At 46.8% G+C, this 17,029-nt stretch overlaps 1 protein-coding gene across 2 annotated transcripts in view; it reads right to left on the reverse strand.

The window, feature by feature from the left end:
- CMTM4 (CKLF like MARVEL transmembrane domain containing 4) overlaps positions 1-13,867 on the reverse strand; it is a 113,146-nt gene extending 99,279 nt beyond the window's left edge. For both annotated transcript variants that reach the window (XR_001710394.3, XM_009430939.5), the window contains exon 1: positions 13,473-13,867. Coding sequence is in view for 1 of the 2 variants with exons in the window: in XM_009430939.5 (XP_009429214.1) it covers positions 13,473-13,658 (186 nt within the window). In the remaining variant the exon portion in view is untranslated. The remainder of the gene's footprint in view (positions 1-13,472) is intronic.
- Positions 13,868-17,029: the final 3,162 nt, after the last annotated feature.

Below are 17,029 nucleotides of genomic sequence, written 5' to 3' on the forward strand. Positions count from 1 at the left end.
CTTGAAAGATACTTGCTTGACAGATACAAGCCTCTCTCTTTCTGAATGTGTTAATCAGAAAGCAGACAACTTCAATAATAATTACAGAATCCTGGTTTTCATTTTACACTTTTCTAGGCAAAAAGATTGGCAAAGCCTCTTATGGTTTCCCCAACTTTTACAAAAATCTGTCTCCTAAGCAAAATCTCCTGTTTCCTAGTAGCAGTAGATAGTCAACTTAAAGTTAAAAAAAGAAAAAGTAATTACGATGGCATTTTATTTCCATAGTTTCTCTCCAATATTTTCCACCTCAAATAGAGTCTAGTTGTGTGTGTGTGTGTGTGTGTGTGTATATATATATATATATATATATATATATATATATATATAAATTTTCCCCATGGATTCCATGTTTTCAAAAACTTGACCTTACAAACTACATTAATAACCCATTTTTTTCTTTTTTTTTTTTTTTGAGACGGAGTCTCACTCTGTCACCCAGGCTGGAGTGCAGTGGCGTGATCTCGGCTCACTGCAAGCTCCGCCTCCTGGGTTCACATCATTCTCCTGCCTCAGCCTCCCGAGCAGCTGGGACTACAGGCGCCCGCCACCACGGCCAGCTAATTTTTTGTATTTGCAATAGAGACAGGGTTTCACCATGTTAGCCAGGATGGTCTCGATCTCCTGACCTCGTGATCCGCCTGCCTCGGTCTCCCAAAGTGCTGGGAGCTACCACGCCCGGCCCATTTTTTTTCTTTTATTAAACAAACACATACATTCAACTGTCTATTCAACACCTATGTGCCAGACCCTGGTTTAGACACGGGATACAGCAGGGAACTTGAAAGCCAAGTCTTTGCTCTCATGGAGCTGACCTTCCAGCTGGATGGTCAATGCTCTGGAGGAGAATCAAGCAGGGTGAGAGGGGTCAATAGTAAGGCAGAGTGGGGTGGGGGAGTGTTCTATTCCAGATGTGGGGGGATAGGGAAGGTCTCTTTTGAGCGGGAACCAGAAGAACAGAGCCAAGTGGGAATCTCTCTGAGCCTATTCCGGTGCAGGAGGCTGCCTAATTTAAAAAATAAAAATAGCTAAGTGGGCATTTTCAGGAAGAGAGTGAGGGATGAGAGAATAAACCCTGAGTGCAAAGATGAAGGCAGGTGCATATTAATCAAAAGCTTACTGAAAGCTCCTGATCAACCTGAAGTAATCGGTATTATAAAATTCCAGCCAGAGGTAAGAAATTTTACCTCATTCTGCTTAATGTAAGCAGAAATCTGCCTTATTCTGCTTACTGTGGTTTAGAGTATAGACTGTTTGAAATATAATTAGTACCCAGGCCCTCTTTTTTTCGTTTTTGAGACAGAGTCTCCCTCTGTCGCCCAGGCTGGAGAGCAGTGGCATGATCTCGGCTTACTGAAACCTCCACCTCCCGGGGTTCAAGCAATTCTCCTGCCTCATCCTCCCGAGTAGCTGGGATTACAAGTACCCACCACCAAGCCCAGCTAATTTTTTTTGCATTTTTAGTAGAGACTGGGTTTTACTATGTTGGCCAGGCTGGTCTCAAACTCCTGACCTCAAGTGATCTGCCTGCCTCGGCCTCCCAAAGTGCTGGGATTACAGGCATGAGCCACTGCACCCCTCAGCCCTCTTTCTCTCAATCCCCCATTACTACCTTAATAAACTCTAGTGATCCCAGGACCCCACTCTGAAAACCAGTGATAGCCCCCATCTCGAGAAAAGGCCACACACGAGAGGCACTGCAATGAAGCCTGAACACCCCCCAACCCACTGCTTTAAGTTGAGAATTTTGCACAAAAATCCTCCCCCATCAAGAAGTTAAACTGTTTAAAAATAGGATAGTTTCCAAATACTTAAACAAGCAATATCTTCTCCCCCAGGAGGTGTCATTTTCTGAGCTTGAGCCCTTCTACTTATTGGCCTCTTCTCCAGCCTGCTGCAGCCCTGCTCTAGAGCCCTGGACCACTTCAAACTGAGGTCAAAGTTTAAGTCAGCTGACAGGCCGAAGCCATCCCCCTGAGCAGGGGTTCCCTGCTCTCTTCCTCTCCACCTCTCCCAGTCTATATCCTTCCTCCTTCCTGGAGCCCTGAGGCTAATGAACCCAAATCCCATCTCATCTCACCCTGCATGTTACTTCTCTTGTACACACAGCCTGTTCTCCAGGAATCACCTTATTTTCCAAATAAAAATATCAGGGTATATTGTGAGCACACGGGTACTGTCACATGAATTGCTGTAATTTCAATGCTTAGAATACTTCACAATTTATAGTAAAATAATTATTTAAAATTTAGGATTATACTTATATATGGTCTGATGAGGCAGCACAGGAAATTGAGACTGTCTGGGAAAATTTATTATCTGTGATCCCTTCTGCTCTATTCTCTAATAAGTAACTTTATTTTCCAAAGGAATCCCATGTCATCCTGCAAAAGCATTTGGGGTTACTTCCAGAAACAAGGATGCGAGAGTCAGTGATAACAGCTATAGGCTGAAAACTCCATGCTGGTATTTCCAGGCTATTTCAATGGCTCAGGGAAGACTGCTGTGGGGGAAGAAAAAAAAAATCAACCCCAGCTTCCAGACATACCTCAGTCCTTAACGGGGTAGGCCACACGTGTGGTGCAGCTCAAGTCTGTACAGCACGACTTTAGGCTGGAAAGAGCTCTCTCCCAGGCACCCAGGTATGCATTCATTCTACCGAGAGAGAAGCATCCTGACACACAGCCCTGTCCTTACCTCTAAGCATCCTTTGGAGTGCCATAACCTGGGAAAGATTCTTACTGATTTCTTTTTTGTTTGTTTTTTGAGGTAGGGTCTCACTCTATTGCCCAGGCTGGAGTGCAGTGGTGCAATTTTGGCTCACTGCAACCTCCGCCTCCCAGGTTCAAGCGATTCTTGTGCCTCAGCCTCCTGAGTTGCTGGGACTACAGGCATAGGCCACCACACCCGGGTAATTTTTTGTATTTTTAGTAGAGATCTTGTTTCACCACGTTACCCAGGCTGGTCTCGAACTCCTGAGCTCAGGCAATCTGTCCACCTCGGCCTCTCAAAGTGCTAGGATTACAGGCATGAGCCACTGCGCCTGGCCTGATTTCTAATTAAGAACAAAGTTCTGGAGCCGGGCATGGTGGCTCATGCCTGTAATCCCAGCAGTTTGGGAGGCCGAGGCGGGTGGATCACGAGGTCAAGAGATCAAGACCATCCCGGCCAACATGGTGAAACCCTGTCTCTACTAAAAATATGAAAGTTAGCTGGGCGTGGTGGCACGCGCCTGTAGTCCCAGCTACTCGGGGAGTCTGAGGCAGGAGAATCCCTTGAATCCAGGAGGCGGAGGTTGCAGTGAGCCGAGATCGCACCATTGCACTCCAGCCTGGTGACAGAGCAAGATTCCGTCTCCAAAAAAAAAAAAAAAGAACAAAGTTCCAGCCAGGCACAGTGGCTCACACCTGTAATCCCAGCACTTTGGGAGGCCAAGATGAGCACATCACTTGAGCTCAGGAGTTCGAGACCAGCCTGGCCAACATGGGAAACCCTATCTCTACAAAAAATACAAAAATTAGCCAGGCGCCTGTAATCCCAGCTACTCAGGAGGCGGAGGCAGGAGAATTGCTTGAACCCAGGAGGTGGAGGTTGCAGTGAGCCAAGATTGCGCCACTGCACTCCAGCCTGGGTGACAGAGTCAGACTCTGTCTCAAAAAAAAAAAAAGTTCCTCCAAAGTTGTGGAGAAAGAATTAATTTAGCCCTGTGGTCCAGGAGAAGCCATTAGGACTTACAGAGGTCACCATTTCCCAGTTGTCTGTACTTGTGGGTAAGCACACTAGAAACCTGGAATAAACTGAGACCTTCAGATATGCTTTGGGAGGAAATGTCAACCAAGTCTGTATTTTTTTTTTTAAATGTTCAGAAATGTGGTGGTCTTGTCCTTTGATGTAGTAAAAGCACTCCTTGAAATTTAACCAAAAATAATAATTCAAAAGAAGAATCCAGGCTACACTCATGAGGACATTTATTGACGCATCTTCCTAATAGCAAAAAAACTAGAAAACATAATCACCAGACTTTGCCACAGGGGATCATATGTAGCCTTTGGAAAGGAAAAAATTTCCAAGTCCTTTTCATTTGAGTCTGTCATAATACGATGATTATTTTTCTAATTTCTAATTTTCTTTAATGTTACAACATTTTCACTAACAAATGAGGGTAAATTCCATTCAAATGGAAGAAGTTTTCCATTAGCATCAACAAATTTATTAAGCACCCACTATTGTGCAGAATGCTTTTTTTTTTTTTTTTTTTACAGAAAAGTGCATTTTAAAACAATTTAAGCTTCAAGTTTGTCCAAGTGGTCTGTATTATCTAAATCATTCTTCCCAAGGGCCTCCAAATTACAAAGAAAGGAAAGTCATGAAAAGTTAAAGATTACAGTCAGTATATGAGCTTTAAGGCTATACTAAGGTAAAGCTAGTAACATCTACTATTTTAGTAATTTTTGAATAGAAGGTACTTGCATGTGGTACAAAATTCAAGGGCTGGGAGCAGTGGCTCACGCCTGTAAACCTTGGACTTTGGGAGCTGAAGGCAAGAGGATCGCTTGAGCCCAGGAGTTTGTGACCAGCCTAGGCAACATAGCGAGACCGTCTCAAAAATAAAATAAAATAAAATACAAAAGGTACAAACAGTTATACAGCAGAAAATGTCTCCCTGACACCCTGGCCCTCGGCCACCCAGCTCCCCAACTTGTATCATTCCAGAGATATTCTGTATCGCTATCAGTCTGTTGTCTGTTCTGGTTGCTATAACCAAATACCGTAAAAAGGGTAATTTTTTTTTTTTTTTTTTTTTTTTGAGACGGAGTCTCGCTCTGTCGCCCAGGCTGGAGTGCAGTGGCGCAATCTTGGCTCACTGCAAGCTCCGCCTCCTGGGTTCACGCTATTCTCCTGCCTCAGCCTCCTGAGCAGCTGGGACTACAGGCGCCTGCCACCACGCCCGGCTAATTTTTTATATTTTTCATTGAGACCGGGTTTCACCGTGTTAGCCAGGATGGTCTTGATCTCCTGACCTTGTGATCTGCCCGCCTCGGCCTCCCAGAGTGCTGGGATTACAGGTGTAAGCCACCGCGCCTGGCCAAAATGGGTAATTTATAAATAGAAATTTATTGCTCATAGTTCTGGAGGCTGGAAACTCCAAGATCCAGGTGCCAGCAGATTCAGTATCTGAGTGAGGGCCCATTCTTCACAGACGGCACTTTCTATGTGTCCTCACATGGCAGAATGAGCAAGGACACTCCCTTCAAACTCTTTTAAAAGGGCACTAATCCCATTCATGAGGGCTGAGCCCTCATGACTTAATTACTTCCCAAAAGGCTCCACCTCTTAATACTATCACACTGGGTGTTAGGTTCCAACATCTGAATTTTGGGGGAACACCAACATTCAGACCATAGCAACCTCCAACAGGCTTTGATGATGTGGTGTCTTGAGACGCTGAGCTAGGGAGCATGGTGGGCTCACCAGCACTGTAATACTACCATTATCCCCAACTTACAATCCCCAAGTGAGAGACCTGCAGGAGATCTGCTTGTGGCCTGAGTGAACAAGTAGCTTGCCAAAAGTCTCATGGCCGATAAGAGATACGAAGTCCATCATACTCTCATAAACACTCCCCTCAACACACACACACACACATTCTACCCTAAACAAGGGTGACTTCATGTCATTGTTCTCTCTCCCTGGAACATACCTCCATAAACCATCACTAGCCCTTTGCCTGGCTAATATGAAGTTTAGAATCAGCATTCTTCTATCTACAAAAAAACCTTGCTAGGATTTTGGGATCATATTAAACCTATAGATCATTTGTGGAGAACTAATATTTTAACTATATTGAGTTTTCCAATCCTAATGAACACAGAATGCCTGTCTACTTATTTTGGTCATCTTTGATTTCTTACTTCAGTGTTTTGTAGTTTTCAGTGAGCAGATTCTATACATGTTTTGTGAGATTTATATCTAAGAATTTCATTCTTTTGAGTGCTGTTATAACTGATATTGGTTTTTTTGTTTTAATTTCCAATGATTTATTGCTAGGATATAAAAATACTATTGGTTATTGTGTCTTGACCTTATATCCTGTAACCTTGCTAACTCACTTATTAGTTCTAGGAGGTTTTTTATAGATTCCCATGTGATTATCTACCTAGATAATCATGCCATATGCGAATAGGGACAGTTTTATTTATTTCTGATCTGTACGCCTCCTATTAATTTTTTTGCAATGGCTAGGACTTCCAGTATGATCTTGAATATGAGTGGTAACAGTAGACATCATTGCCTGTTTCCCATCATGGGGGAAAGCATTCATTCTTTCCCCACTGTAACATTATATATTACAGTATAATGTTAGCTGTAGATTTTTTGCAGATGCCCTTTTTCAGGTTGAAGAAGTTCCTTTCTCTTCCAAGTTTGCTGACAGCATTTATTATGGAAAAGTACTGAATTTTGTCAAAAGTTTTTTTTTTCTGCATCAAATGATAGAATCATGTGGCTTTGGGTTTTGTTTTGTTTTTGAGAAACGGTCTCACTCTGTTGCCCAGGCTGGAGTGTAGTGGCACGATCGCGGCTCACCGCAGCCTTGACCTCCTGGGCTCAAGCAATTCTCCCACCTTAGCCTACAGCTGGGACTACAGGCATGCACTACCATGTCATGCTAATTTTTGTATTTTTTGTAGAGAAGGGGTTTCACCATGTTGCCCAGGCTGGTCTTGAACTCCTGGGCTCAAGCAATCCACCTGCCTCGGCGTCCCAAAGTGCTGGGACTACAGAGATAAGCCACTGTGCCTGGCCTGTTATTTTAAGTTGTTAATATGGTGTACACCTATAACATTTACTTTCAAAAACTGCACCAACCTTTTTGTTCCTGGCATAAATCACAATTGGTTTGGTGTATTATTCTTTCTCTATTATGCTGAGTTTTATTTTCTATATGGTATTTTGTTGAGGATTTCTGTGTCTGTGTTCATATAAGGAATATTGGTCTGTAGTATCATTTTCTTGAACTGTCTTTGTGTGGTTTTGTAAAACACATGTACACTCTACATTTAACAACTTCTTTTGAGATCGTGGATTATAATTTCACTATTTTTAATCATCAAAAAAACTTAAGAGTAATTATAACTTTGCTTTTCTGCCAGAATTTATTTGACTCCAAGTCCTTGATCAGGAAGACAACTCCTAAAGATAACAATCTTCCTAAAGGAAAATGGGACTGTTTTACAAGGAGCCACAGAATGGTGGATCTGAGAATCCAACATAGAGAAACCCACTGCTTCATCTACCATTATGCGCTTGTATATGCATGACTTCAGGGATAAATAGGAGCCAGAAGTACAAAGGAATCTTCAGTAGCAAACAAAACGCAGAACCCTTCACGGTTTGACCAGGGTCATTGTGTGTCTGCCTGGTCATCTGACCAGCTCTTACGAATCAGGAACCCAGCTGAACCTCAGTTGAACCAGCCCCTCCAACAGAACTGAGGGGATTTGGGGCTGATAAGCTCAGTGCTATGTCTACAGCCAGTCATTTCTCAAAGTTGCAGCTTTGTAAATGTAGCTATATTTGTGTTGCATATGATTTCTATAATGTATTACTGCCCCACCCCTGCACATCCTCCAGAGAACAGTAACCAGCCAGGTATTGTGCTGACTGGCTTGAGATTTAAAAAACTAACAAGGTTTCCACCAAATAAAAGAGATGCCATTACCCACCCCTGAAGTGCAAATACTCACATTTGTTTTTGAGTTAACATAAGAAAGCAACTATCAAACATTAACCTCTTAATTCTTACAATTCCTAAAATGGTCAATTAGTCATTACTACCCATACTGTACAACTGAGGAACCCAGATTCGATGAGATTAAGAGACATCAAAATCAGCAGAGCTAAAATTTGCATTTAAACATTTCCAGGCCAGGCGCAGTGGCTCACACCTGTAATCCCAGCACTTTGGGAGACCAAAACAGCAGGATTGCTTGAGCTCAGGAGTTTGAGATTAGCCTCTAGTTTGAGGCAACATAGCAAGACCTCGTCTCTACAAAAATAAAAAAAAAATAGCAGGGCATAGTGGCACATGCCTGTAGTCCTGGCTATTCAGGAGGCTGAGGCAGGAGGCTCCCTTGAGCCCAGAAGTTTGAGGTTACAGTGAGCTATGATCATGCCACTGCATTCCAGCCTGGGTGACAGAGCAAAAATCTGTCTTAAAAAAAAAAATTCCTATTACCCATCTTTTGTTATTAAGAAGTCCTATACAAATACATTGTCAGAAAGTCATCTAGGCATGGGAAGGGCTCAAGAAAGGGATGTGGATCAGGTGCGGTGGCTCACGCCTGTAATCCCAGTTTGCGACCAACCTGGGCAACACAGTCTCATTAGACTCTGTCTTTATTCATTAAAAAAAAAAAATTCACACAAAGAGGAAGAAGATAATTTAAATCAGTTGTTTAACCACACTAGACATTCTCCCCAACTAAGAGATACGTACAGGTTTCATTTTGAAAAGATATAGACGGAGGTAAGTGACTCATGCCTGTAATCTCAGCACTTTGGGAAGCCGAAGAGGAAGGGTTGCTTGAGCTCACAAGTTTGAAACCAACCTGGGCAACACAGGGAGACCCTATCTCTACAAAAAATTTAAAAATTAGCTAGGCATAGTGGCATACACCTGTAGTCCCAGCTAGTTGGAGGGCTGAGGTGGAAGGATCACTTGAGCCCAGGAGGTCGAGGCTGCAGTAACCTATGATTGTACCACTGCACTCCAGCCAGGGCACAGAGCAGGACCTTGTCTCAAAAAGAAAAAGAAAAGATAAAATCTATGCAACTGCACCGTTTAATTTTTTCATAATGTTTCAGATTAGCTTTAGTATCCAATCACATTCCATTAAAAATACCAATTTAACTTAAATCATAAGGAATTAAACTATCTTTAATTCAAACACATAATTATGTTTTTGGTGATATTTTCACACAGTTTCTTTAGAGACAGGCATTGTTAGCACTACGACAGCTAACATTTATTGCACATCAGTTAGATACCTAATACGGTAGGTACTAACTTACACATATTATTTCATTTTCTTAATCCTTTGAGGGAGGTATTGGCAGTCTCATTTTACATAAAAATCTCAGCTTTAAGGTTGACTATTTATCGAAAGCTGGTTGCTAGCACCTGTGTGAGGTTTTTTTTTTTTTTTTTTGAGATGGAGTCTTGCTCTGTCACTCAGGCTGGAATGCAAGGGCACAATCTCAGCTCACTGCAACCTCTGCCTCCCAGGTTCAAGCGCTTCTCCTGCCTCAGCCTCTGGAGTATCTGGGATTACAGGCACTCGCTATTATGCCTGGCTAATTTTTTGTATTTTTGTAGAGATGTGGTTTCACCATGGTGGCCAGGCTAGTCTTGAACTCCTGACCTCAAGTGATCCAGCCACCTTGGACTCCCAAAGTGCTGGCATTACAGGCGTGAGCCTGGCCTGTTGCAAGGTTAACACTGAAAGGATATAGAAAGGTAAGTCTCAAACTTTAATGTACACGTGGATCACCTGGGGAATCTTGTTTAAATGCAGATGACTCAGAAGTTCTGGGGTAAGGCCACTGATTCTGCATTTCTAACAAGCCCTTAGGTGATGGCAATGCTGCTGGCCTAAGGCCAAACTTGGAATAGCAAGGATCTACAGGTTGCAACAGGCCACAAAAAACACCACAAAAAAGTCTACAGCCCAACGCAGGGGCTCACGCCTGTAACCCCAACACTTTGGGAGACCAAGATGGGCAGATCACTTGAGGTCAGGAGTTCAAGACCAGCCTGGCCAACATGGGGAAACCCCAGCTCTACTAAAAAATACAAAACTTAGCCGGGCGTGCTAGTGGGCGCCTGTAATCCCAGCTACCTGGGAGGCTGAGGCAGGAGAATCGCTTGAACCTGGGACGTGGAGGCTGCAGTGAGCCAAGATCGTGCCACTGCACTGCAGCCTGGGTGACAGAGCAAGACTCCGTCTCAAAAAAAAAAAAAAATCTAAAAAAACTAAATTTATGGCCAGTCGCGGTAGCTCACGCCTATAATCCCAGCACTTTGGGAGACTGAGGCGGGTGGATCACCTAACGTCAGAAGTTTGAGACCAGCCTAGCCAACACGGCGAAACCCCGTCTCCACTAAAAATACAAAAATTAGCCAGGCATGGTGGCAGGCGCCAGTAATCCCAGCTACTCGGGAGGCTGAGGCTGGAGAATTGCTTGAACCCAGGAGGCGGAGATTGCAGTTAGCTGAGATGGTGCCACTGCACTCCATCCTGGGCATCAAGAACAAAAGTCTGCCTCAAAGAAAAAAAAAACATACACACAACTAAATTTATTTTTAGACATGGGATCTTGCTACGTTGCCCAAGCTGGAGCACAGTGGCTACTCCGAGGCACCATAATAGCTCCCTGTGACCTTGAACTCCTAGGCTCAAGCAGTCCCCCCACCTCGGCTTCCTGATTTTTAAAAGTCAAATTTTTCTCCAAACCACAGAGTTAGAACTTACTCATATTTCTTGATGGATTCTGAGTTTTGTAACATCTCAGAAGTATCTTCATAATGACTTCTTATTTTCTTTTCCAGCTTAAATTTAGAGTCCAATTTCTTGGAGTTTTGTGGGATTTTCATCAAGGCTGGGAAGCCAACTACACCAAAACCATTTGAAGTTGCCATACCCTTCAAGCAGGTCCCTTTCCTTTACTCATCCACATATAACCTCTCAGAGTTTAAGTTCTAGAGATTAACAAACAACAGAGTTAGGCGAGATTCTGGGGGCTAGGCCCAAAAGTTCTTCCAGATGAAAAGTACAAATCTAGGCCGGGCGTGGTGGCTCACGTCTGTAATCCAGGCACATTGGGAGGCCGAGGCGGGCAGATGACCTCAGCTCAGGAGTTCGAGACCAGCCTGGGCAACATAGTGAAACCCCGTCTCTACCAAAAATACAAAAAATTAGCTGGGCATGGTGGTGTGCGTCTGTGGTCCCAGCTACTTGGGAGGCTGACGTGGGTGGGTCTCTTGAGCCCAGGTGGCGGAGGTTGCAGTGAGCCAAGATTGTGCCACTGCACTCCAGCCTGGGTAACAGAGTTAGACCCAGTGTTTAAAAAAGAAAGAAAAAGAAAGAGTGAGAAGAAAGAGAGAGGGAGAGAGAGCGAGGGAGAGAAAGAGAAAAGAGAAAATAAAAGAAAAAAAGAAAAGAACAACGCTACAACAAAACAGTACCTTACCAAAAGGTAATGATAAATGCCACAGGTTTCCATCCCTGGACTTAGGTGATAAACTCCTAGCAATGCAGTAATAACTAACAGTCTACAAACTGGATTTCAATTCTTTTACTAGATCCTTTTAGGGACAAGTTCTATTTACTTTCAAAATCCCACAGTGCAAACAAAGCAAGGTATTTGACCAAGCCCTGCTCTTTTCTTATTCATTTCTAATTATCTGTACGGGCTGCTGGCACCCCATACTCAAACATTGGCTAGCTGCCTCTTTTAAAAGGCAATTGCAGGCAGGGTGTGGTGGCTCACGCTTGTAATCCCAGCACTTTGGGAGGCCGAGGTGGGCGGATCATAAGGTAAGGAGTTCGAGACCAGCCTGGCCAGGCCAACACAGCAAAACCCCGTCTCTACTAAAATTACAAAAATTAGCTGGGCGCGGTGGTGGGCGCCTGTAATCCCAGCTACTCGGGAGGCTGAGGAAGGAGAATCGCTTGAACCCGGGAGGCAGAGGTGGCAGTGAGCCAAGATTGTGCCACGGCACTCCAGCCTGGGCGACAGAGCTAGACTCCATCTCAAAAAAAAAAGGCAATTGCACACCTCCCTTCACCTCCTACATTCTCTTTGCTAACAGCAACGCCAAACTAAAAACCAATACATCTTTGAAAACATTCCAGTTTACCAGATAAGGTAAATTTAAAATTCTGAAGACAGATTATCTGATCCATTTTTCTTTCCATAAAGCCCTTCAAAAATACCCTCTGGCAGTCAGCAGAACAAGCCTTTCACCCAAGAGAGACATAAAATAGCCTATGATTCTGTCATTTACAAACGCCAGGACATTTATTTAAAGGGTATCCACACATTATATTATTCCCAAGGAATGCTTATGCACTCAAGTAGGAAAAGGAGGACCAGGCCTGGCACGGTGGCTCATGCCTGTAATCCCAGCACTTTGGGAAACCAAGGAGGGGTGATCGCTTGAGCCCAGTAGTTGGAGACCAGTCTGGGCAACATGGTGAAACCCCATCTCTATTAAAAATACAAAAATTAACCCGGCATGGTGGAACGTGCTTGTAGTCCCAGCTACTCGGGAAGCTGAGGTGAGAAGATCGCTTGAGCCTGCGAGGTCGAACCTGCAGTGAGCCACGATCGCACCAGTGCACTCCACCCTGGCGACAGAGACCCGGTCTCAAAAAAGAGAGAGAGAGAGAACAAGAACAAGTGGCATCTCTGCCTATGAGAAGTCTATAAAGTTTTGAGGCCGGTGGCCTCAGAAGGCCTACCTGTGACACAGAATGTTGGGGGGACACACGGGTTTTTCTGAATTAGAGCATGCCCACAACAGAGCTAAGCAATTGCCCGCAGAGGCATGTTACAAAACCACAAAGCAGGAACAGAGCTGAGAGGCCCCTGCCCAGAACACCCTGGAAGCTAAAACACAGGACCCTGAGAAATGAGCTCTACTACAGACAAGTCCAACAGAAAGTTCTCTGTTTCTGCTACCTCCAAAACTGGCTGCCCTCCCAGATTTAACTCTGGGTACCAATTGGGCAGTGCCAGCCACCGTGCTGGGCGGTGGATTCCGGGATGCCAAGTCTGTCTTCTTGGTTAGAAGGACACAAACCTCTGCAGTGTAGAGAATTGTGGGCATATCTGGGCTCCTCCACTGCATCAGGGCTACCTGCCTCCATCCAGCAAATACTTACTAAGCGCCTACCATATACGCCTGGCACCCAGCTAGACATCAAGTGGGAACCAAGCCACAGTCCCCCGTCTCCGCAGGCAGAAACAGACGAGCACCGTCTGGAGGTTGCGCGGGCCGGGAAAACCTGCCACAGGTTGCTAAGACCAGCTGTACCCAGGAGACAGCAGGATTCCCAGCAGCACCCAGCCCAGTAACGCCACAGACTCCCGGGAGCGAGGGCGGAGCGGAGAGGTAGGCCCGAAGGCAGGTGCTCAGGCAGGAGGCGCACACCTGAGGCTGCCGGCCTGGGAAGGGCAGGCTCTGGCCGAGGGCGGGGTCCCCAGAAGAGGCTGCAGAGTGGTCCCGGGACCCCACGAGGGAGAGGGGGCGCGAGGAGCGGGCTCCGGCCTGGGCAAGCGGGTACGCGGCGGAGGCCCCGCAGCGGGGCGGGGAGGGAGGCGTGCGGCTAGGCCGCCCTCGGGCACCTGGGGCCCCGCCCGGCACCTACCACTTGGGCGACCTTGAGGCGGCCGAGCGCGCCGCGCAGGTAGTCGGGGTCGCAGCGCAGGCCGGCCAGCCCGCGGCGCTGGCTCACCGGCTCGGTGGTGGGCTGGTACGGGCTGCTGGCGCCCGAGATCATGGAGGTGCTCGAGGCCTCGCCCTCGAAGCCGTCCAGCTCCTCGCCGCTCCGCATGCTGCCGCCCGGCCCGGGCCGCCTCGCGCGGCTGGCTCCCGGCGCCAGGAGCGGGCGGACTCAGCGGGGCCGCCGCATCGCCGCCGCCGCCCGACTGACTGCCCGCGGCCCGCCCGCCGCCGCCGCCTCTCGCCCGCCGCCCGGCTGCGGCTGCGGCTGCGGCTCGGTCCGCTCGGGCTCGGCTCCCGCCGCCTCGGCAGCGGAAAGGGAGGGAGGTGGGAGCCAGGAGAGGGAAGGAGGCGGGAGCGGGCGCGCCGGGCCGGGAGAGGCGGAGCCAGGCCGCAGCCGGCCGCTCGGAGGCGCTCCGCGGCTCGGGCGAGGTGGAGGCGGCAGCGCCGCGGGCCTCGGGGAGGGGCGGGGCGAGGCGGGGCGCCGGCTCCTGAGGCCCCGCCCTGGCCCCGCCCCCACCTGCGCCTAGAGCCGGGGCGGGAGCCGCTGGTGGGCGCTGGCGATCCCGGCACGCGGGGCGATGGGGTTCAGGCAGCGGGGTCTTGGGGCTGAGGAAAGGGTCGAGGTGGACCTGGAGGCCATGGAGTTGCTTTCCCAGACGCTGCCTCAGGTTCTCCTTTGAAGAAAGTGGGGTCCTCGACGCATAGGGTGGGGAGCTTCTCGGTAAAGACAGAGACGGGCTGCGCCACCCGGGTGCCGGGAACGGTGCGTGGCCAGGGTGGGCTTGACTCAGACTATTGGGCCGACGAGAGGTGGGTAAGTGCCTGTGTTCTCACGCTGGGCGCCTGGAACAAACCGGTTCCGAGGCCAGGGGCGGGCGGGGCAGGGTGAGGAGCCGCCCCACTGCAGGTTGTCCCCGCCGGCCTGACCCAGGCGACTGACATGATCCTCTCCTCTCAACTGAAAAGCTTTGCTAGCTCTGTCTACGCATAAAGTAAGGTTAAACACAGATTTTGCCCCGAAGGGCATTAATTAGGGACCAATTTACAATTCAAGTGTGAAGGCTAATTTTAAGCTAAGTAAAACACTGACTTTCTAAGAAGTGTCGCTTTGATATTGAACCCTTCCACAACCACAAATACCGAGAGCTTGCCATGTTCTAGGCACTGAGCAAGGCGCTTGAAGAACGTATCTTTGTTATTTCTATTTTACAGAAGAAGAGACTAAGGCTGCAGACTGGATAGTAGCTTGTCCAAGGTCACACAGTTCATTGGTGGGCAGAGCCCAGGTTCCTACTTTTTCTTTTTTTTAAAAAAAAATTATTTATTATTTTCATCATCATTATTTTTGTAGAGATAGGGCCTCACTGTGTTGCCCAGGCTGATCTCGAACTCCCGGGCTCAAGGGATCCTCCTGCCTCAGCCTCCCAAATTGCTGGGATTACAGGTGTGACTGACCATGCCCAGCCCTCAACTTTTTCAAAGATAGGAAGGACAGTGACTCTAATACTGTTGTCCTTCTGTATGGGGGCAAGAGAGGGAGCTTGTTTTCAGGACCCCCTCAAATACCAAAATCTGAAGATGCTCTCAAATCCTTTATATAAAATGGTGTAGTATTTACATATAACCTACACACATCTTCTCGTATACTTTAAATAATTGTTCTACTGTATTACTTTTTATCTATATTTGTGTGTGTGCGTGTGTGTGTTGTTTGGGGGTTTTTTGTGTGTGTGTTTTCTGAGACAGAGTCTTGCTCGTCACCCAGGGTGGAGCGCTGTGGTGAGATCTCTGCTTACAGCAACCTCCGCCTCAAGTGATTCTCCCACCTCAGCCTCCCGAGCAGCTGGGACCACCACGCCCAGCTAATTTTGGCATTTTTAGTAGAGACAGGGTTTCACCATGTTGGCCAGGCAGGTCTCAAACTACTGGCCTCAAGTGATCTACCCACCTCAGCCTCCCAAAGGGCTGGGATTACAGATGTGAGCCACCGTGCCCCACCTGTTTTTCTGTTTTGTTTTGTTTTGTTTTGTTTGTTTTTAAAATAGACTTTTCACTCTGTCATCCAGGCTGGAGTACAGTGGTATAATCATAGCTCACTGTAACCTCGACCCCCTAGACTTAAGCAATCCTCCTGTCTCAGCCTTCTAAGTAACTGGGACTACAGGTGTGCCACCACCATGCCTGGCTAAATTGTTTTTTCTTTCCTTTTTTTGGAGATGGGGTCTCATTATGTTGCCCAGGCTGGTCTCAAACTTCTGGTCTCAGCAGTCCTCCCACTTCAGCCTCCCAAAGTGCTGGGATTACAGGCATGAGCCACCACATCCAGCTTATTTTTTATTGTTTTTTCCAAATAATTTTTTTTTTGAGACGGAGTCTCATTCTGTCACCCAGTGGCATGATTGCTGCGCACTACAACCTCCACTTCCCAGGTTCAAGCAACTATTCATGCTTCAGCCTCCTGTGTAGCTGGGATTACAGGTATCGACTAACACGCCTGGCTAATTTTTGTGATTTTAGTAGAGACGGGGTTTTGCCATGTTGGCCAGGCTGGTCTTGAATTCCTGACCTCGAGAGATCTGCCCACCTTGGCCTCCCAAAGTGCTGTGATTACAGGCATAAGCCACTGTGCCCAGCCTATTTTATTCCAATTTTTTTTTTATCAGCAGTTGGTTGAATCCATAGCTGCAGAAACCACAGATACAGAGGACTGACCCTAAATCAACAAATATTTATTGGGCACTTACTATGGATTAAGCAATATACTAAGAACTTGGGATAGACAATGGTGCTAGCTGATGGTGACATTGAGTGGTTGGATGTAGACTCTTGCCTCTGCTTTCTCCCAAAATCCCAGTGAAATGACAGTTACAGGGATTTTTTTGAGGGGGTGGGGTTGGGCATTAAACTGTTGGGATAAAGAATGGCAAAGGAGGCAGGGCACCATGGCGCATGCCTGTAATCCTAGCACTTTGGGAGGCTGAGGTGGCAGTTCACTTGAGGTCAAGAGTTCAAAACCAGCCTGGCCAACATGTTGAAACCTTGTCTCTACTAAAAATACAAAAAAAAAAAAAAAAAAAAAAAATTAGCCATACATGGTGGCGAGCGCCTGTAATCCCAGCTACTTGGGAGGCTGAGGCAGGAGAATCACTTGAACCCGGGAGGTGGAGGTTACAGTGAGCTGAGATCACCCCACTGTACTCCAGCCTGGGCTACCAAAAAAAAAAAGAATGGGAAAGGAGACAATGGCAACAAAATGTTGGAAGCTGGGAAGCAAATGGGCAACTGTAACTTAGCAGATCCAAGAAAGCCAAACCCTAAACTGGCAGGGGAAAGGCTGAAATATTATGCAGCACAGGTTATATCACAGAACAAAAGGCTCAGGAATGGGCAGCACCAAGTAAGTGTAGAGTTAGGGGGTGAAGGCAGGAGGAATAAACAAGAAGATCAAGTGAAAGTCTTTTAAAGAAGCAAGTGGATCCC

The sequence above is a fragment of the Pan troglodytes genome, chromosome 18 (assembly GCF_028858775.2).
Source record: "Pan troglodytes isolate AG18354 chromosome 18, NHGRI_mPanTro3-v2.0_pri, whole genome shotgun sequence".
Taxonomy (NCBI): domain Eukaryota; kingdom Metazoa; phylum Chordata; class Mammalia; order Primates; family Hominidae; genus Pan; species Pan troglodytes.